We start from the raw sequence: 21,131 nt of genomic DNA, 5'->3' as shown, positions 1-21,131 counted from the left end.
CCGAGCCTTTCCGTGTGTGCCGGCCCTGACCGTGCTCGCTCAGCCTAAACTAAGGTGATTATTGGACGGGTGTCAGTGTTGACTGTAAGCTGGGAGGATCGAGCTCTCTGCTGCGGACACAAATGGGATTTGTCTCTCATGCAGAACATCAGACGTGGGTTTTCAGGTCACGACAGCAGGGGAAGTATTACAAACATTACAAAAATCCCTGTTCCCGCTCACCTTGGAGCCAAATGGGGAGTTTTGAAGTCGTAGCTTCAGGGACACAAACACACGCGGAAGCTCTTTGACAGGAGAGGAATCAGACAGACATAACCAGGCTGAGCCACCTCCAAACGTCTCTCTCAGGTGCTGTTACAGAGCAAATGCCACATGTCAAAATGTACCTGTCAACAGGCGTGACAGCAAAATGACTGCACCAAGAGGCAAAGACCTGTGCTTGATGTCTTTGATAAAAATGCAGCTTATTTCTCCCCTAAAATGACTGATATCTAAACTTTCTCTTCCAGAGAGCTGCAGATTCCTCCCTGCTGGGATTAGTCAGCATTTTAGCATCACAGAGACGACTGACATTCTGCAGCACGATTTACAATAGAGCCGAATATACGACACAGAGCGGCTCTTTGGTTCACACTCAGGTTTTATCTGCCTGTTTAGACTTTGTGAAAGAAAACTGTGGAAATGGGTTGAGAAAGTTTCAGTCCCATGATGTTTTATTCATGCAGTTGGCTTTAAGAGCCAAGAAACATCTTTGAAACATCATAAAAAGATTGTCCCAATGCCACCGAAAATTCTGCCGTCGCCATCATTTTTTTGTGCATGTGGCCAGAAGGAAACATACTTCAACCAAAGCTAGGAGCAAAAGATTTACAAACCAACCCGAGTCTTGTCAAAAGAAGTATTTATTTGAATGCATTCAGTCGAATTTGGTGGTGTGGCTCTGTTCTAGGAGCTCCCTGTCCTTCCATGTACCTATTTGGACTGCCAAAGCCTGAGCTGGAGAGAGCACACATTCTCCTCTCTCATCCCATAAACATGAAAAGCAAAGGCAGGGAGAACAGCAGCAAAGAAAGGATGGTTGTTGGGGCACTAAAGAGTTTGTGATCAGAGCAATAAAATGCATCTCAATTCAGTTTGAGAAATGGAATCAATTAAATAAAACCTAACCAATAAGATATTTTCAAAGGAATAGAACTAATAGAATGCAAATTAAGAAATAAAATGAGATCAAAGCATCGACATGGGATAAAAAAAAAAATAGAATGCAATCTTAAAAACAGATAGTTTTTCAAGCAGAAGAATAAGATCATGGCAAGGGGATGCAATTGAACCAATAGAATGTTACCAATACAACAGAATGACATCAAAGCAATCAAATACCATCAGAGCTGCAGGATGTGATCCAATCAAATAGGGGTGGGCAAAAATATTGATTAATCAGTTGAATCGATCGTGATATTTCTTCGCCCAATTCAATTTGAATGGATTCAGCAAATCCTCTGAATCAATTCCCTTGGGTGGTGCTGTGTGTGTGATATTCCCGTCGTATGGAACAGGGCCGCACTAAACCAAACAACAACAACAAAATGGCAACCAAAGCCAGCAGCAGCAGCAGCAGCATAAAACCAGCTCCTTCAACTTTAAAGTCTCACTTTTGGGTTGTTTTATTGGCCAAAAAAGAAACTGACATACCCCAGAGGGTGAGGTGGGAGAAAACATTGAGAATCATTCTATCTGGATTTTTTGTTTAACAATATCAAAATCAGGATTCTTTGTCGGAAATCTTTTTTTTTTTTTTTTTTTTAATTCAAATTCTGCATTTCAGTCTTTGTTTATAAACTGGATTGGAAAAAATTACCACTTTTTTTCCAGCAGAGGGTGAAATGTTTCTCTCTGACTCGTGCATTTTATAGAAAATATGGCACCTGATTCAGTTTGTAGACATTATTATCATCATATGACTTTTTCCTATGGTCTGACGTTAAAAAAGCAAACTAAAAATTGCAAAAATTGTAAAGATCCAAGAATCGCAATTTAAATTGAATCGGCACCTCAAAAATTGTAATAGAATCGAATCGTATGAAAAGCATATCATCCCAGCCTTACCATAAATTTGAACATGGGCTTGAAAAAAAAAAGAAAAATGAAGCATTTAAATCAATATCAAATCAAATCGTGAGGTTCTTAGCAATACACAGCCCTACATCTAAATAAATGAAGGCATAAAATTAAAATATAGTAATAGAATAACATCAAAGCAATAAAGAGGGGCAGTAGGAGAAAGAGATAACAGTCATAAAATGAAGGCATGGTCTTTCTGACTCTAAGGGTGCTTTTTTCCACTGGCCTGTACAGCCCACAGTCACACTACTATGGTACCAATATGAACCATTCTTATGGCACACGCATGGCCAGAATACGTCATCATGATGCATCTGTTTACAAGAAGTGCGGCTTCATCAGTGTCAGCACAGTGGAGAGCACGGAGAACATGGCTACGACTTGAGTCAGTTTTTGGCTAACGTTGACTCGTTTTGGTACGACACAGCCCTTTAACCCCTTTTTGTAATTAAAAATGAGAGAGCGGTCACAGCGATTATATGTCATGCTCTTGTTGTGTACGCCTGCTCATGCTTGTGCATGAAGTGTACCATAACAGGCTGAAGCACACCTCTCTAAAGCCTGAGCCCAGTACATTTGTGGTCACACTGAACTTAAGGGTTGAAGCATGCTAGGGCACAGTAAAAATGGCTGTGCCCTAAATGGGACACTCATTAACTAAATGAACATCATGCTGAATTAAAAACCATTTAAACCTAGAGATCAAGACCATAAACTTGTTAGTTTGTTTTCTCATAGCAAAACAGATTAAATTTAAAAAGTTATGGGCAAGACAAGCTTATTAGTACAGCATAATTTGTTCACAAGGCAATGTAAAGGGCCTTGTTTCAATTATGAGTGAAAATGAGATGAACATGTGTAGTTGGATTACTCTGTACACAGAAATGTGCATGTTTGAGACAGGACGGTATAAACACGGCTCACTGGTGTATTAAAATAGGGGCTCTAAATTTTGATTATCTCGTCTGTTTTCCATCTTTGTTCATTGTCTGCCGTTGACCAGTTTTCTTTGTCATTCCTGTTTGTATGATAAAAAGTAATAATGTCATTCAGTTTCATGAGTCCAGGACAAAGAAGTAATCTGATGCTCCTGAGGAGGAGGACAGCAGCTCTCTGATTCCATCGGCACGACTGACATTTAATCAAGTCTGCCGCACAAACTGCCTTTCAGCAACATGACAGCCAAACATCATTATCAGCAGGGTGGCAGTTTTGTTGCAGCTCCTTCTATTCCATAAAAACATATCTAGAATTTCAGATGAAATTCTTAGTATGGCAATATAACAAAGTATTGAGTTCATAATGTAATAAAAAACAGAAAGGCAGCGCATCCTCGAATTAAGGTGGCTGGAGACAGGAAACGTCTGGCATTTCTGTTTGTTAAAGAAAGTTAAAACAGTTTATTGATGACCAGCCTTCTGTGGAATAAACTTTGAGTCAGTTAAAGAACTTAGTGTCATTTCAGCAGATTCAAAAGCACTGGAATAAAAAAAAATCGATACAGAAAGGACACTTTGATTTTAGAAGAGGAGCATTAAGTTCTGCAGGCTGCATGGTTAATGTCATGCAAACATTCTGTCACATATTTTTTTTTTGTCCTCATGTCCTCGTTAAAAACGAAACAAGAAAAAAAATAAATAAACAAGCAAGAGCATTAGAGGTAAACAAAAGCAGGGGTAAAAAAAATAATTATGATAAATAAATAAAAGTGTTATTGAAATGAGTAATGTTAGAGTTAAATATGATTTATTTCAAGAATTATTTCAATATATAAAATAATAATAATAATAATAATAATAATAATAATAATAATAATAATAATAATAAATAAAAATTGGTAAAAAAAAAAAAAAAAAAAAATCAAAGTTACAGTGTTAAGTCATGACTGGAAGATCGTTAGTCATAAGTATGAGATAGTCATGATAATGATTTTCAAAAAAACCCATATGCGATAAGATGTTAAAATTAGGAGTCGACCAGCTTGAATTATGATGTTACCTAATAACAATAATATTAAGTTTAAAATTGTGAGATAACAGAATAAACCTTAACATGAAGTCAAAGTTCATAGTCATGATATAAAATTTTGAAATAATGAAAAATTACAAAAGTCTGAGAAACAAAATTGAAAACTCTTAGAAAAAGATTTAAAGTTATGAGACAGTAATTCAAAATAATGTTATTAAAAAAATTACAAGATCATCGTAATTAAATGGAAAGAAAATAGAAGTTAAAAGTTATAATATTTCCAAAATTAAAATCTTCAAAAATGCGATAATTTTTTTATTTGGGACATTTAATAAAGCATATATTAATGAAATTAAAAAAAATAAAATTAAAAAAACGTGAAAAAGCTTGTGGGGGGAAAAAAAATTGCACATGCGCATTAGAGGCAGTGATGTCAGCATACTTTATTCGACAATAATTTAAGGATCTTAATACAGGCTTTCCTTGTTCGTACTTTTCTTTGTAATTTTTTTTATGTCATAGCTCAACAAATTGAAACATATGCCGTTTATGTTGTTCTGACAGTATCATTTAAATCTGGACCATGACGTGGATTAATGGACTGTCTGCTTCACACGTGTGTGACCGGGGTCACCTCGATGGGATTCTGTATAAGGAGGTAGAGATGACTTCATGAGCTGTGTGTGTGACTTAATGAGAAATTATGGTGAAAATAAAGACGAGCGTCGGGCAAACAGTGGGGTTAAGGATTATATATTTAGTTAAAATATGGATGAGTAGGGACGTGAAGTTGCACTAGCTGTAAAAGCTGAAATACAGCACAAGAATCTTGCAACTTGTTAAGTATCCTGAAGACCACAACCATTCATTGATTCACATCAAACTTTCTTCACCAATTAAAATAAACTTAGAGTCACACAGAAACTAACACCCCATAACTTCCACCCTAACAACACTTAACCCGAAACAACCTCCCTGCAGGCTGCTCCAACCACAGACCGTACGCTTCAAACTCTGTTGCTGTCACACTGTGACCTGTGTGTGTGTGCTAAACATGCTAACAGCTTAGCCGCTGCTGCCAACCGGTGTGTCAACTTTAAGAGCATCCCAACGTACAAGACAACAAGTCAACGGGAGCGGGTGAAAGAGTCATGCAGACACGAAGCGTACACCCGTCCACACAGAGTGGAAACACACATCTTCAGCAGAGAAACTAAAGCTAAAGCTGCACAAGGTAACAGAACACACCTACCAGCAACGTGAGCTCCGACTTCCTGTTTTGGTCTGACGTCACGCTGCGCCCCCGGGTCCTTCTGTCCGCCCATCCACTAACACAAGCCGTTGGGTGCAAACTGGGATGGAGTTTAAATGAGGTATATTTTTACTATTGTGAATATGCTTAACTATTAAAAAATGATAAATTAATAATAATAATGATTATAATAATAATAATTATAATTGTAATAATAATAGAAAAGTAAATACACATATAGATGAATAAACTGTTTAATACAGTAATACAGGTTAAAGGAGCAATGTGGTATTGAATAATAGTATTATTATTATTAAATTTAGATAATGTTAAGTTTAGCTTCTCAGGATAATCCATGTCCCTTATTATAGTGAGGCTGGCTGATGTTTTCATAACCTCAAATATGATATTCTAGCAAGCATAGATTAACCATGGGCTGTAACAGAGACTTCTTTTTAAATCAATCATTAATCTAATGAAATACCAAATTTAATCTTGTGAAATTCTGACTCAAACGCCCTGACACTTTATTGTTGTAATATTACAACTTGAATTGAATAAAATTACTTTCATCTTCTAAGGACTTCATTTTATTCAACTTTAATCTCTTAATATTATGACTTTAATCTCTTAACCTCCTGAATAATTTTCTTTGTCAGTCTCTGCGAATGTATCAGAAAAACATGAAAATGTGTTATTTTCTCAAATAATTGGGCAATGCACAACTACTTATTATCAGTTGTTTTCCCTTTTTTTAACTGCAGACATGTTTTTTTATTAAATACAAAATGTTTATGCATTTCTATTTTATATGAGTACGTTTTTATGTTGATTTAATTTTTTTTTTTTTTTTTTTTTTTTTGCATATGCACTGTGTTTTAATGGTCACCACACACCAGCAGCAGTTAAGGGGTTGAGGAGCACATGCACTGGCATTTTGCGTCTTGTTTCATGTCCTATCTGCATAACAATCACTGCTAAGCTTCTGATTTATTTAGCTATGTAGTTTTATATTCTGCAGAAAAACACGAACTGTATCCAGTCAAGATTGAGCTTCATACAAAATGACAAAAAGGGGTTTAAAGGCGACAAAAGCTCTGTCAAATGGAAGCTGATGGACAACTGAACTGCCTCCACTGAAGACTGCTGGAGATCAAACGCAGCACCAGAACAAACAGCTTCTGCCAGAGAGAAGAAGAAGAAGAAGAAGAAGAAGAAGAAGAAGAAGAAGAAGAAGAAGAAGAGCAGTGTTGGAGCTGGAGATGAAGGGAGAGTACAGTTTGAAGCAGGAACTCAAACCAAACCGAGTTTAAAAGGAGGCGTAGCTCTTTAATGATAAGGAGTCCAGTTTCTCCTGCAGGGCTTAATTAAAAAGTGGAAAGTAGAAACCATTATCAGACCAGCAGCCGCCGCCGGTCCTCAAACCACAGCTTCCAACACTCAGCATTAGTAGCTGAGAAACCACACATTATTAAATGAAAGTGATAGAAACTAAGAAAAGAGCACAAATTTTGGGGAAGTAAAAATTCTGAGGGTTTTAAATCCAGACCACATTTTTTTTCAGTATTTACTCTTTGGTAAGTGTCACAAGTTATTGCCACGATGGATGCTTTATTTCTGTATCATCCTCACATATACAGCCCCCTCTCCTTAGTATAATATCAGCTTACTATAGTTACCTGTAGTTTCTGCTCTGTATGTGCGAGTACAGTACAATTACATTGAGCGTGAGAGCAGCAGAATAAGAGCCCTCTTGGCTGTTCACTGACATTGACCCATGTGGGCGGCTCTGCCCACATAATGACATCTTTTGAGGTTTCCCAGCTCTAAACAGGAGGAGCGCAATAGGTGCTGAGCCGGCAGTTGCTATGCAACAGTTCGTCGCCGGCAGCATCCAGGTTGGACCTGAGCGGAGAGCAGCAGTCAGGCGGAGGAGGAGGAGGTTTGGAGCTGAGATTGGTTCAGCTGGAGGTTTGGCTGTGTGTCTGGTGTCAGAGGATTTGGTTATTTGAAAGTTTAATGGGGATGCAATAGAAAAGTTGAATCAAAATATAAAAAGATGATTAATAAACAAGGAAAACAGGATGGCTTTGGTTAGATATTAGTAAAGGTTAACCAAAAAAAGTGTCAGGAGAAATGGGACTACAAAATTAAATCTAGCCAGAGGAATTTCATGTTAACAGAAGAAAAACACAAAACTACTGAGCAGGTTCAGATGTTTCAGATCTACTGAAGTGTACTCTAGTGAGTGCATATGAATCTTTTTTTTCCCTTTCTCTTTTGTTAGTCTAGTGTTAGTTTCGAATTTTTTACCACAGAATCATTGGTTTTATTCTGGATATACTCTTTTTATTATTTTGAAATACTGAGCTCTGTTTACCTGGGATTCTGTTGCAGGTACATTGTGCACTTTTTAAAGAAGTAAACAACTTTTTTTTTTCTGTTAGGATGTGAAAATTGATGCGGCTCATCTGGGAGCGATGGTCTGAATCAGAAATCCACATCACACCCTGTCTGTGTGTGTCGGCTGCTGCCTCTCTCCAGGGTTTAATTAGAGCTGCTGAGCTCTGAGTGAATAATGCAGCACCTGGACACACCTGAGTGGGCTGAACGCACAGAACTACAACTACAGAGAGGCCAGGAGAGCGCAGCCTCATAAATATCTTATAAAATTCACCTCTTTTATTTAATATATCGCTTACTATAAGATTTCTTATGTTTAATTTTTTTTCCCTACATCTTATCTTAATTCATACTTTCAGCAGCAAGTGAAATACTTTAAAAGCACAAATTCAAAGCTCAGCACAGGCAACTAAAAATGCATTTTAAAAAAAAAGACCATAAAAAATATAGCTGAAATTTGTATTTTGTATAAAACTCATCTTATGTACAAGAAGGTAGTCTGGAGTGCCTCCAAAAAGGAACTGAAAAGATACTGGTGAAAGACTCAAAAAGAAAAGAAGATGTGATCATAATTACAAAATATAAATAAATTAAATAATAAAATGAACAAACGTGAGAGTATGGTGTAAAATTAGTAATCAGTTAAAGTTGAAAAACCAGATACATACCAGGAATTTATGAATAAGAACAAAAATTTAAAGAAATTAAAAGAACCAAGAATAACCACAAAAATGTCTTATATATTTTTTTTTATCCTAACAATTTAATTTAATCAACCAAAACACAATTTAAGATCAGATTCTTATGCAGGGAACAAGGAGCCAGGACAATCTGCTCATTCAGATAAACGATGACGAAGACTGGGCTTTTTCTGCCACCTAGTGGTCATTTTTGAAGTAAATAACCTCCTAAAAACTGACTCCCAGACAGATTTAATCTTTTATAAATTGCACTTTTATTAAACGTTATATATCATCCATTTGACAGAGCTTTTGTCGCCTCTAAACCCTTATTTTTTTTTATGAAGCAAAATCTTGACTGGATACAGTTTGTGTTTTTCTTCTGAATATAAAACTACATAGTTGAATAAATCACCGTATTTTATCATGTTTTTTTCCCCATTTTGTTTTAAAAATGCTATCAATGTATTTGTTTCGAAGACCTCCCAGACACCTTTATTATTTTTTTTCTTTTTTAATATAAATTGTTAATGTTGATGTTTTTTGGTTCTGAAATAACTTTTTATACAGCACTCTTCAAACCAACCAAGTGAAAAAAATCGACAGTTTTAACCCTAGCCATTTATCCTACATGTGTACCACTGATTAAAGGTTTAAAAGAGCTCGTTTTATGCATTTATTTTTAACTCGTCAAAAAATTGCATTTGGAATTCCTGTAAACATCAAACACTCTACTTCGCTAACACAGGGCATTAACATCAGAAACGTTAGAATATTAACGCTAACAATGAAACATTATTTCAAACCGTTTTTTTCTGCCTACGTATTAAAGTAGCGTCTCTGGTGTGATTAGAACACATCAATACATCTTAGGGATTAAATATTCTCGTGATGCCCGTAAATGCAGCAGGAGAGCGTCGCCTACCCCTGATTGGTTCATTCGCCGCTGTTTTGTCCACGTGACCAAAAAGATGGCAGCCAGCGGAGCAAGAGAAGATGGTATGATTACTTTTTTTAGACGTGTCAGTGGGTTAGCTGAAGCATTTTCGTACTTTGAGTAGATTTAAACTCCTTAAAGGAAGTTAGACATTTTCAAAGATTAAAAGAAATTGAAAATGGTTGAGTTTTTTTTAAGTTTTTTGATGACGTGCAACAGCTAGCAGTTCAGTATGCTAACAGGCTAACACTGTTTTCACTGTAGTGAAGCTTCTTTCGGGCTTGAGTAGACTTAATATTCATAAAAATAGATTCCCAAGTATATTATTCATCTGTATATTTAATACTGGTATTATTAAAGGGTAATCCTACTTTTTTTTATCTTGTCACATACATTTATATGTACTGCATTTTAAGCCCAGTTAAATGAATACTAAGATAAACTTGATATTTTAGCAGACCTAGGTGCATTCTATTTAAGGATTTATTGATATATTTTCAATTAGATGCTTTATATTATCCTTAATTCTTGATTTTACACTCGTCCGTACTTTTGTATGTGCTTTAGCAAAATTACCCTTGTAATCACGCTACTTGTAATGTAGTACTTTGGGAAATATTCAGGTCTAGGTTCAACTTTTCTTTTCTCTGACTTGATGGAAAAATTAGTGTGTTGATAACTAACTTTGAGTTTCTCACCCCTCTCTTAGGTCAGGACAGTATTCTGGAGCCGCTCTGTTTCCCCGAGCAGCCAGCTGATGGCTCCAGTGCTCCCAGTCTACATGGACCCAACACGGAGCTGCTGGTGTGTTTGTTCTGTCCAGAGTCGGTCCCTCTGCAGCAGAAGGATGGCCTCCTTAAACACCTTCTGCTGGAGCACAAGCTGGTCATTGCTGATGTTAAACTCATCGCAGACCTCCCAAAGTATGAACACTCAGATTATGGTTAAATGTCATGGAATTATTGTAGGAGAAAGTTCTGTTGCTTTTTGTGGAAGAGTAAAATCTTGTTTTTTTCTCCTTCCTCAGGTACATGCTGTACTGGCGGGGAAGATTCCTGGAACAACCAGTCACAGATTTCTGCAGTGTGATAAAGACAAATTCCACAGGTCCAGTTGGTGAGCGGGGTCTATTTACTCTGTGAAAAAGTTTTTTTTTTCAGAAGAAAACCTTTCTTTTATCGTATTATTTATAAAATTTAGATCTAGATCTTGAAATAAAATGAACTTCATTGTTTTGGACATATGTAGCTCATATTTCTGCAACCCTTTGTTCTGTTTTTCTCACAGAGAAGCAGGAGGACTATTTCCTCCTGTGCGACGTCCTTCCAGAAGACCGAATCCTCCGGGAGAGGCTGCAACAGAAACGACTGGTGAGAACCTGAGGCTAAAAACAGCTGCACCTTTCTTCTTCTGGGATGTTTCTTTGACGGTTTTGGTCTCTTTCACAGGAGGAGGTGCTGGAGCAGCAGCAGAAGGAGAGAGACGACAGCAGCTTCTGTCGTCTCTGCATGTTCTGCAGCGAAGAGTTCAGTGGAAACAGGTGACTCGCACAGAACAGGAGTCCGAATTAGTCTGCGTAATTTTTAACTCTGTGTTAAAACACTAAAATGAGTTTTCGGAGCTCTTTAGTCCCTCCTTAACAAGCCTTTATTTGAGAGTGACGAAGTAAAGATTAACTCTTCATGATGTTGTTTTCAGGTCGTCTCTGCTGAACCACATGGCTCGGGAACATTCCTTTAGCATCGGCTTACCAGACAACATCGTCTACTGTGACGAGTTTCTGGACACTCTGCAGAGCAAGCTGGATAAGTATGGCCAGAAACTTACATACAGCAGATATTGCTTGTATATTTAAACCTCTGTGTTCACATTGACTGTTTCCATGTTCCTCTGCCAGTCTGCAGTGCCTGTACTGTGAGAAAACCTTCAGAGATAAAACTACGCTGAAGGATCACATGAGGAAGAAAGCTCATCGTCGCATCAACGCCAACAACCGGGAATACGACCGCTTCTATGTCATCAACTACCTGGTACAACTTCCACACATATCAGGGTTTACACTGTGTTAGTTTATGTCAGGGGACACATATTTCTTGTAATGTGAACCACAGTGAGAGCAGTAGCCTGAAACTTCCTCTTTCTTGTCAGGAGCTCGGGAAGACCTGGGAGGAGGTGCAGAGTGAAGACGATCGAGAGCTGGTGGAGGATGATGATGAGTGAGTGATGATGAGTCTTAATCTAAATCTCAGTGTGTTAATGTGACTTTTCCTAAGAATTTGGAAGTCAGAGTAAGGAAAAAATGTTGGTGTAGCCTCCAGTTTTTGGATTCTGATTCATCCAGTGACGTGTTTTTGTCTGATCCCTGTGATCTGCAGTGACTGGTCAGACTGGCAGGCTCATCCCGTCTCCGCTGTGTGTCTGTTCTGTGATCATCAGTCAGAGACCATGGATCAGATCTACTCGCACCTGAAGGTACGACTACAAACTCTCCCAACTGTTTACTCTTAATGTTTAAAGAATCAGACTTACACTGTCGAGAATAGACTGATAACATGGGCTTTTTTTCAGGATGTTCATGGCTTTGACCTCCATAAACTCAGAACAGAACTCAGTGAGTAGACATTTAAACATTTAGCTGCTCTATAATGAAAATTATAAATAAAATACCTCATAGGAACAGTTTTCTTACAATGAGGACATAAAGTATTTTGAAAAGATGTTGTGATGTGCAAATTTATATATCCTGAGAATCTAAGTCTAACATCTTTCTCTTTTCAGATCTGAGGTTCTACCAGCAGGTCAAACTGGTGAACTTCATCCGCCGTCAGATCCACCAGAGCCGCTGCTACGGCTGTCAGGAGAAGTTTGACTCCAGAGACGACGTCCTGCGGCACATCGTGGCTGAAGCTCATGTGATGAAACTGCCAGATATGTCCACGTGGAACCAACCACAGTGAGTTGAGTAACTGGTTTTTAAAATGTGGGGTTCATCTTTAGATGATCTGCTGTCAAATTCTGGCTTATAAGAAGCTTCCTGTTGGAGGCAGTGCCAAAACAGAATTAAGCTTTTTCCTTTTTCACATTTTTCGTTAACTCTCTGAAGCTGCAGAGCGTTGTAAGGTGAAATTTTAGCGATATCTAGAGGCCAGATTCTAGAGTAAATTTAAACACTTCATGACTTCTCCTGTTTGTGAATCTATGGTGGCCTTAAGGGACAAAAAGCTCCTCTATTTCTTCAAAATTTAACATTCAAAAAAACCTGTCTGCACAAATTCTTTGACACACAACAAACACTCTCTCCTTCTCCATCCAAACATTTCACACTCTTTTAAAACAGGAACTTGTCACTGTTTCGTTCTCTGCTGCTGAGAAAACATGAGGATGATAAATTGCTCGTTCTGATCTGATAAAAGCTGCTAATTTCACCCCCGGCACCGCTAAGTAATGACTTCAATCTCTCCTCAGGTATTACTTCCCTACGTACGAGAACGACGCCCTCCTGTGTACCCTCTCTGACAGTGATGAAGATGAAAGCGACGACACAAATCACAGCGAGGACGTCCCCGTCATCGCTGAGGACGTCTCTAACCTCCGAGCACTGAGGCAGACGAGTGTCCTCAACCAGCTGCTGAAGAACAGAAACTCCTGCAGCTGAGATAAAAGGACAGTTTCTGGACACTTAAGCCTCTACAGACAATTTGTCCTTGAATCATGCAGCCTGAACATGAACTTTAAGAGCAACCAGAAGACTTTTCAGGAGTGCTGCACCTGAAACTTTTTTTTTCCTTTCAAGGAATAAAGTATCATGAAACACGTTGCTTTGGATTGATCTCTTTATTGTTGAAAGTGAAAATACCGTTCTCTTCTCATTCTGCTCTGACAGTGATGTAAAAACACTCACTCTTCCCTGAAAATGTAAAAACCGTTAACTGTGAAAGACAAGGAGGTTCAAAAATTAATACCCGGGCCTCATACTTTCTGTTTAACGTTGTCTATTTGGCCGTCTTGTTGTTTTTTGCCGGTACAATGTTCTGTGTCGCTTTTCCCAGGGAAACCTGTCGGATAGTCGAGCCGAACTGCAGCGTGCTCAGAGTTTCTGTCACGTCTTTGATGTCTGGATTGATGTTCACAAACACACAGCACTGCGGGAAACAAAATCAGTTTACAGAGTATGATTAAAAAGAGAAATCTCTTTTCTACTTTTTTTCTACTTTTTTACTTTACTGTAGAAACCTTATTTCATACTCCATGAGATACCTAGTTAATTTATTGGATTAAAAAACATCTTTAACCCTTCAATATGAGTTTCAAAGACCCCTATCTCATTAATATGATAAAAAAAAAGTTTTCTGAAAAAAATGTCAAAACAAAAAAAGTATATACCCTCTTATTATCATTATCTTTCCAATACAGACAGTTGGAGTTGTATTTTTGCCCTTTTTAAAAAAAAATGGCTGCTCTATAGGGGTGGAAGAAAAAACTGATTCACATATGTATCAAGATTTTTTGTTTATGATATTAAAATCATGCTTCTTTATCGAAATATATATATATATATATATATATATATATATATATATATATATATATATATATATATATATATATATTTGTTCAAATCTAAATCCCTCATTTCTGTGTTTGTTTATAAACTGGATTGGAAAAAAGGTTCCACTTTTCTCCAGCAGAGGGTAAACTATTCCTCTCTGACTCAAGTGATGTGCAATTTTGGGGAAAATATGGCTACTGATAAAGTCTGTAGACATTATCATCATCACCATCTAATTTTTTCACATGGTCTGGTGTTAGAGAAAACTAAAAATTCCCCAAATCATACATATCTAAGAATTGCAATTTAAATCGAACCAGCACCCCGGAAATCATAACAGAATCAAATCCCGAGAATAGCATAAAAGTAAAAGTAAATAAAAAAATTTGATTATGAAAACTGTAAAAAAAAAAAAAATTAATTAATAATAAAACAAAAGAAGTATTCACTTTCTTGAGGATTATTACTCCACTACCGACAGTTGAAGTCATATTTTGGCCCTTTTTAAAAATGGCTGCTCTCATGAAAACATCCATGCACTTTTTTCATGAAAATTGTAGTTAATTTTCACATATGTTGTAGTAAAAATTATATCTAAATTGTGACTAATTTTTAACATGAGTATTTTTTTGCCTTGAAAAAAATGCAGATTTACTTAAAACTTTACTTAAACAGCTGCAAAACTTACCAATTTATCAAATGAGATACAACAAAAATATATCAATGGAAATGATAGAGAAACATTTTTTGGTAGATTTTGTTAAAAGGGTTAAAAAACATCTTGATTCCTAAAATTGAGACTTTTCTGGCTGTTTTTGATGGGTCAGACATTAAAGGGTTACAGCTTGAAAGGACTGAGGTGTTGGTGTTTACCTTTGCGTCCCCGCTGAGACACGGCTGCAGGAGGTGAGTGAGTTTAGAGTTCCTGAACGGGACGTGGAGAGCGTTACACTTCAGAGCGCTGAACACCTGGAGGACAGACAACAGTGACCTTTGACCTGAGTGATCTTTTCAGCACAGAGTTTAACAGATGTTGCACGGCGTGTGGTGAGAGTGAGAAAAATTAAACCAACTACTCGAGCTATTCTCACACAATCTGAAGCTCTGGTGTTTAAACTCTGAAGACTGTGAGGAGAAGATGAAACCAGTTTGAGTCTGTAGACCTTAAGGGAGTTTTGTTTTATACTTTTACACATTAAAAGAAATTAACTCAACAAACCAGGGCCACTCAGACTGAACACCGAAGTCTTATTGGATCAGACCAGCTCTGGATCTGAGTCCCGGTTTGGTCTTCGTACCTGTCCCAGAGCTGTCAGTGATTTGTTGATGGCGGCGGCCTCCACCAGCCTCTGACCCTCCGCCTCAGTCTTTGAGATCCTTTCAGATCCAGCGAGATCACACAGGGTGAGAGTACCCCGAGACGTCAGCCCTGACACTTCGTCAGAGCCCTCCACCTCTAGCGCCACCACCAGGTGAGACCGAGAGCTGAGGAGGAGAGTAATGACACATTACTCAGAAATCACCTGCAATACGACTGCGTTGGAACCTGCATCACCTCTGTGTGTTCATCTTCGTTGAGGCAATCTTCCGGTTCTTCTCTCCTGTCTCCATGACGTTCAGGATGTCAGCCTCGGTCTGGACCTGGATTTGGGTCAGCCCTGGGACGGATACGGACTTCCCCTGGACTCTGATGTCCAGAGCTGTGCCAGGGTTTTTGGTCAAAAGGTCATTCAAAGTCTCGTTGTAAATCTCCAACATGGAAATCTGAAAGTGAAAGAAATGTGTTGAGTGGTTTATCATCTTTTCAGAGAAACTTGTTTAAAATCTCGGACATCAAACAGCATTAAAAACTAGAACAATAAGGTTTTTTCATTTAGAAACTTTCTCTATAGGGCCTGAGAACAGCCACTTCAGATTTCTCTGGGTTAAGAATTAAACCATTTCTGATTTCATTATTGTGATTATGTCCACAAGAAATGTTTCATTTGGCTTCACTGATAAGTAAAACTGAGTGTCGCCTGCAAAAATGTGAACATTTATGGAGCGTTTTCTCAAGATATGACCAAAAAGAAGCAAAGGAGAAATATAATCGGTCTGAGTATGGAACCTTGAGGAACTCCAGGACTTATTTTGATGTACACAGTGCTCTTATGTGACATTTGAAGGTTGAAAATAAACTAAAGTCAACCTTGTTTTGTGTGCTCAGTCAATTATTTTCTTATTCTTTGGGGCAAATCTGAACATTTTTCCATCAAGTTTATTGTGTTTCAGAGCTTTACAGAAAGCCAACAAACCTTCAGAGTGTAGGAGACCTTCTCTTTCTCTGAACAGATGCGTAGAAGTTCTCGAATCGACCTGAGAACACAAACACATACACATACACATGTTCTTGTTAGTGTCACAGCTCTGTGAGAGTAACAGGAGACGTGATGAGCTCAGCTTGTTTGTTTTCCTCTGACAGCAACTCGACCTCTTCGTGTAAACCGACTCTGTTCTTCTGTCACTTCGTCTCATCACGTATTGATGAACAGTTGTCAGGTGACACCTCACATAATGACTCACAATTAGTCTCATTTGGCCCCTGACAGGAACCTTTGTTCCAGGCAGAGAGATAACAAACAGCAGAGGGGTTTCCAGCTGAGGGGTCGATAAAAAAACTTCATCACCACCAAAACGAACTTAGCTGTTTATAATCTGCAAAATTGTTACCTCCACCAAGGAGCTTATGTTTTCGGGAGAGTTTGTTTGTCTGTGAACAACGTAACTCAAAAAGTAACAAACAGATCTTGATGAAATTTTCAGGAAATGTTCAAAATAGGATAAGGAGGAAGTGATCAAATTTTGAAGGTGATCTGGATCGCCGTCTGGATCCAGGATTTTTTTTTAAGGATTCTTTATCATTGTGAGAAAGGGCTGTTTCACCATATGTATATTTAACTCCATGATAAAGTGTCTGATTGCTTTGCAAAACAATACAAGACAAGGTCACCATAATTTCTGACGGATGTAAAAGTACGATCCAGATCCTGACAATATTCTGAATACTAACATCCTGAATATGAAATATGTACTGGATCATCATAATTTTCAACAGTGTCAGGAAACAAATTATCGTACAAACCTGCAACTAACACCAACTTGTAGCAGACAGTCTGCTGAAAGGGAGTATAACATTAAAGTCGGACTAAAGTTCAATATCTTGAATAGTTTTAGTTCTCGAAATCGTTGTTTTTTTTTTGTTTTTGTTTTGCAAAGAAATCACCTGAAGCTGAAAACTGAGACCTGGAACACTGAAACCTGCTCTGACCTGATGTTGACTCCAGGGTTTTCCTTGTTGCCCATCATGGTGTAGGTCTTTCCTGATCCAGTCTGCCCGTAAGCCAGTATGCAGACGTTATACCCATCGACACATGACGTGATCACCGGTAGAGTTCCTGCAAACACATCGTCCTGCAGAAAAAGAGAGAAGAAGAGCAAAGGAGATGTATATTCTTCACTCAAAGCGCTTAAAGTTTCTGCACTTTCCTGCTTTTTTTTCTGCCTGTTTTCTTAACGTTTAAAGAGTCTCTGGGGGATCCCAGCTGTGCTTCTGTCTTTAAATACTGTTACGCTAAGAATCACCACGTCATTAAATCAGAATAACAAATAACTTCAAATTCAATCGTTTTTATAATAGATGTAGAACTGCTGCTCGTGAGGCCCAGAGCTCATTAAGAGCCGCAGCTCGTTAAAGCCAACAGCTCGTTAAGGCCTTCCCTACAGGCACATTAAATATCTTTGCTTTGATATCTAACAGGATGAAGGATGAGATTGAACAGTAAGTTTGAGTTAATTCACTACGAAACTGAATACTCTTTGGAAAAATAAAACCATCAGCTTTAGACGGCTCAGACTCTGGTCTCCAGTAATCCTGATCCTCAAGGCAGACTGAGGCAACTAATGTGATTTGTGCTCTTTAAAGAAATAAATACCTTCTCCTCACCTGAGTGCTGGTCTGAGGATAGACCTTGTCAAACTGGAACTTCTTCCTGCCCCCCTTCTGGATGACCACCACCTCCTGGTCGTCGGTTTTCTCCACACAGGAGCTGGAGCTGGAGCTCTTCCTGCAGCGGCAGAACACCCGGATGTTCCCCTGCAGCTCCAGCAGCTTGTTGTAGAGACTCTTCCTCTCCACCACCTCCTTCCTGTACAGAGACCTCAGCTCCTCCACCTCCCCAGCGGCCTCCTGCTCCCCCTGGGCCAGCTTCCCCACCGCGCCCTTCAGCTGCTCCAGCTGGTTCTTCATGTCGGTGAGCGTCTGGTGGACTGTGGACTTGAGCTGTTTGTTGGAGACGTTGAGCTCTCGGGTCAGGCGGCTCACCTGGCGGAGGAGGTCTGGCTCCACGGCATGTTTGTTGACGGTTTTGTTAGGCGGGACGGCAGGAGCACGACGGTGCAGGAGAGACCGGATCTTCTCCCGGGCCTCCTGCTTGTCTGCTTCCAGCTCGGCCAAATTCTGGTTCAGGTGCTGGACCACTTCACTGAGGTAACGGACTTCTCTCGCCAAATAGCTGTTCCTCTGGAAGAGATTATCTGATTCCTTCTCTTTGGTCTGGAGTTTCTGTTTCAGGTCCTCGATGACCCGGTCTCTCTCCAGGAGGGCTCTGCTGGGTCAAAGTGTGATGAGTTTACAGAATAACTCCAGCTTTTACATTAAACAGCTCGTGATTGAAGGTAACCACAGGAGGTTAAGATCTGAGAACAGTCTGGAACCATCAGCTGTCTTTTGTTTCATTTGACTCATTTATTTTCACCTCAGCTTGATGCGTTTTCTTTTAAGGAGACAAACCCTGTTTGTTTTTCTAAAGAATCCCATCAGAGAAAGAAAATTCAGTGACAAGCAAAATAAGGATTAATGCTTTGAGATGCTTCAGGAGTGAAGTTGCTTTTGTGCTGCTTGGTGAGGTCAGGGTACTAAAGAGTTTACATGGTCAGTTACTAAAAATGAATGAATTACCACATTGCTTTGCATCCAGTAAAAAGTTGTCTTAAACAAAGAAAAGTAGGTTTGAAAAGAACATCTGCTCTCCAAAAAAAACTCAGATCTGGGTTAGAGTCACATCTTTAAGACAGTGGGAGATGGGTTTAATGTGAATACACAGAAAAACGCTTCCAACTCTGGCCACAGGTGTCACTAATGTTGGAAAACACGTGCCAAAGTGCCCCTCCTGGTTGACAAAACACACTGAACTGCCCTCCTGGGTGGAAAAAATTGTGCTAAAGTCCCCCCTATATCCCCCTAGCGCAAATTATTGCTTAACTGTGTACACTGTGGTTCTTTACTATATCAATAAAAAAAAGAAATAATTAAAGTAAAATATTTTTAGAAATCATTTCTCAAACTACAGCATTATTGATCTTTTGGGATCAAAAAAAACATGAAGCTGTAATTTCATCCTGGCTTGAGTATAGAGAGAAGGCTTTTTGTTAGTTAAACACTGATGTGAAGTTCTGGTGAGGACTTAGCTGTTTGGCGTGACTGAAGTGGGGTCACAAGTGTCCAAGACTTCTAATTTTGTACAGCTGAATTTAAAGTTTAAAGAGATAATTTGTGAGTCTTGAGTTTGTTCCAGACCTGAAGGAATTGAGGTCGGTGTAGCTCTGGTCTCCACCTGGCGGGACCTGCAGCAGGATTTCTCCAAACATGGTGAGGTAGAGCGAGATGACCTCATCAGGGTCGTAGTTACACTGTCTGAGCGCCGCAGTGATCTCCTTCTGGTCCACCAGGCCGGGCAGAGTGGACTGGGACACAAAACCTTAAAATTAAACCAGGGTTTGAGACACTCAGAGCGTCATCAGAGTCTTCCTCACCATGACTCGTTGGACTCGGTCTTTGACGAACTCCACGTTTATCTCCCACTGCAGCGGCAGAAGGAGCCAGAGGCCTGAGTGAGGATCCCAGAACCTGCAGACGTTAACCCTCTCCTGAAAATAAAACCCAGACCAGCAGTCTTAAAACAAACTAATCCCAGAGTTACTGACAGAAAAAACTGATGAGGATCAGATCCTGTGTCACCTCAAACATGTAGGTCATGACGGTTCCTTTGCCCTGGATGTAGATGCTGCCGGTGCGGTCATCCTCCCTGACCGCCGGCGTGCTGCTGGCCTGGGTCTGGAGCTGACCGAAGCTCTGAGGCACCAAATACAGACCTCTGTAATCTGGATTCAAATTAAGTTTTTCTTATTTTTATTGTTACATTAAAAACAAACCTCATTGCTGATGAAATGTCCCTGACTGTACCACTCCTTTGGGAATGCCTGCAGTTTCTGGAGAGTCAGAGTGTAAAGTAAAGAGTTAAAGGGACCCAGACATCATGTGGGAAATCAGTCAGAGCAGAACTTTAGGGTCCGAGAAGGTGTTTAATCTTTAGATATAAAGTTCCTACGTGTGCCTCGTCCACATAAACTCTGTTCCCTTGATGGCTGAAGCAGCTGTACAGCGTCCCGTTGTTGTGGAGGAAACTCTCAAAATCCAGCGACACTTCTTCATTTTCTGAAACAACTTCCTGAAAACACAGATTACAGCGCATTAGAGCAGAACTGATGACTGATTTAAATGCTTCATTCTATTCTCAAAAAAAAAAATCTTTGGTGCAGATAAGCCGTAATTTGTTCGTCAAAAAGCTGCTTACAGTAACAGGAGCTGGAGTCACAGTTAGTACTGTTTCTTCTTTTACTTCTTCCTCAACTTTTTCTTCCTTCTTTTCTTCTTCTTCTGTTTCTTTTTTCTCTTCTTCTTCTTTCACTTGTTTTATGGTCTCTTCGTTGATCTCTTCACTTTTTATAGACTGGATCTCCACAGTTTGACTCTCAGGCTTTGGTGCTTCCTCTTCTGCCTGAAAACACACAATGAAACCATGTTTCTTTATTTTACTGCGATTAAAGAATTGAGTGATAGTATTCCTCATACCAAGCACTGAGCTCACCTGTAGGGTGGTGTCACTCCTCCCTGCAGGTGTAGGGGCTCGCTCGCGTCCTTGCTCAGCAGGTGTAGAAGCCTGCTTCTCTTGTGGCTCAGCTTCCCCTGGTTCCTGCCTCTCTGGCCGGGGTCCCTCAGCGACAGAAGCTCCGCTGCCCATCCTGACTACAACTGCAGCGAGAGCGACACAAACACATCCACAGACACAGAGGGAGGGAGAGGGGGGTGACGTTAGAGGGACAGGTGCAATCTGACACACCTGT

At 39.3% G+C, this 21,131-nt stretch overlaps 3 protein-coding genes across 3 annotated transcripts in view; 1 reads left to right on the top strand and 2 right to left on the bottom strand.

Moving 5' to 3' along the window:
- The window catches only part of immp2l (inner mitochondrial membrane peptidase subunit 2), a 166,111-nt gene extending 160,691 nt beyond the window's left edge, over positions 1-5,420 (bottom strand). The window contains exon 1 of the mRNA XM_074678152.1: positions 5,342-5,420. The gene's annotated coding sequence lies outside the window, so the exon portion shown is untranslated. The remainder of the gene's footprint in view (positions 1-5,341) is intronic.
- Positions 5,421-9,359: 3,939 nt separating this feature from the next.
- znf277 (zinc finger protein 277) lies at positions 9,360-13,238 on the top strand. The gene is made up of 12 exons (XM_074677686.1): positions 9,360-9,423; positions 10,071-10,284; positions 10,389-10,477; positions 10,649-10,731; positions 10,810-10,901; positions 11,060-11,170; positions 11,259-11,391; positions 11,510-11,577; positions 11,737-11,833; positions 11,930-11,972; positions 12,140-12,314; positions 12,827-13,238. Exons 1-12 carry the CDS (start codon positions 9,396-9,398, stop codon positions 13,014-13,016), a joined length of 1,323 nt encoding a protein of 440 aa, XP_074533787.1. The 5' UTR covers positions 9,360-9,395; the 3' UTR covers positions 13,017-13,238.
- Positions 13,223-19,595, bottom strand: LOC141796633 (uncharacterized). Its single transcript, XM_074677861.1, has 8 exons — positions 19,525-19,595; positions 17,893-18,553; positions 17,218-17,360; positions 16,205-16,265; positions 15,466-15,674; positions 15,209-15,395; positions 14,784-14,879; positions 13,223-13,503 (listed from the first exon to the last, which is right to left on the bottom strand). The coding sequence occupies exons 1-8, from the start codon at positions 19,593-19,595 to the stop codon at positions 13,354-13,356; spliced, it is 1,578 nt and encodes a 525-aa protein (XP_074533962.1). The 3' UTR covers positions 13,223-13,353.
- Positions 19,596-21,131: the final 1,536 nt, after the last annotated feature.

Source organism: Halichoeres trimaculatus, unplaced genomic scaffold (genome assembly GCF_033239565.1).
Source record: "Halichoeres trimaculatus isolate MK-OKI-2021-1 unplaced genomic scaffold, fHalTri1.1 fHalTri1_scaffold_10, whole genome shotgun sequence".
NCBI lineage: Eukaryota > Metazoa > Chordata > Actinopteri > Labriformes > Labridae > Halichoeres > Halichoeres trimaculatus.
Note: the sequence above shows the minus strand (reverse complement) of the source record. Positions and strands in the feature narration are given on the sequence as shown.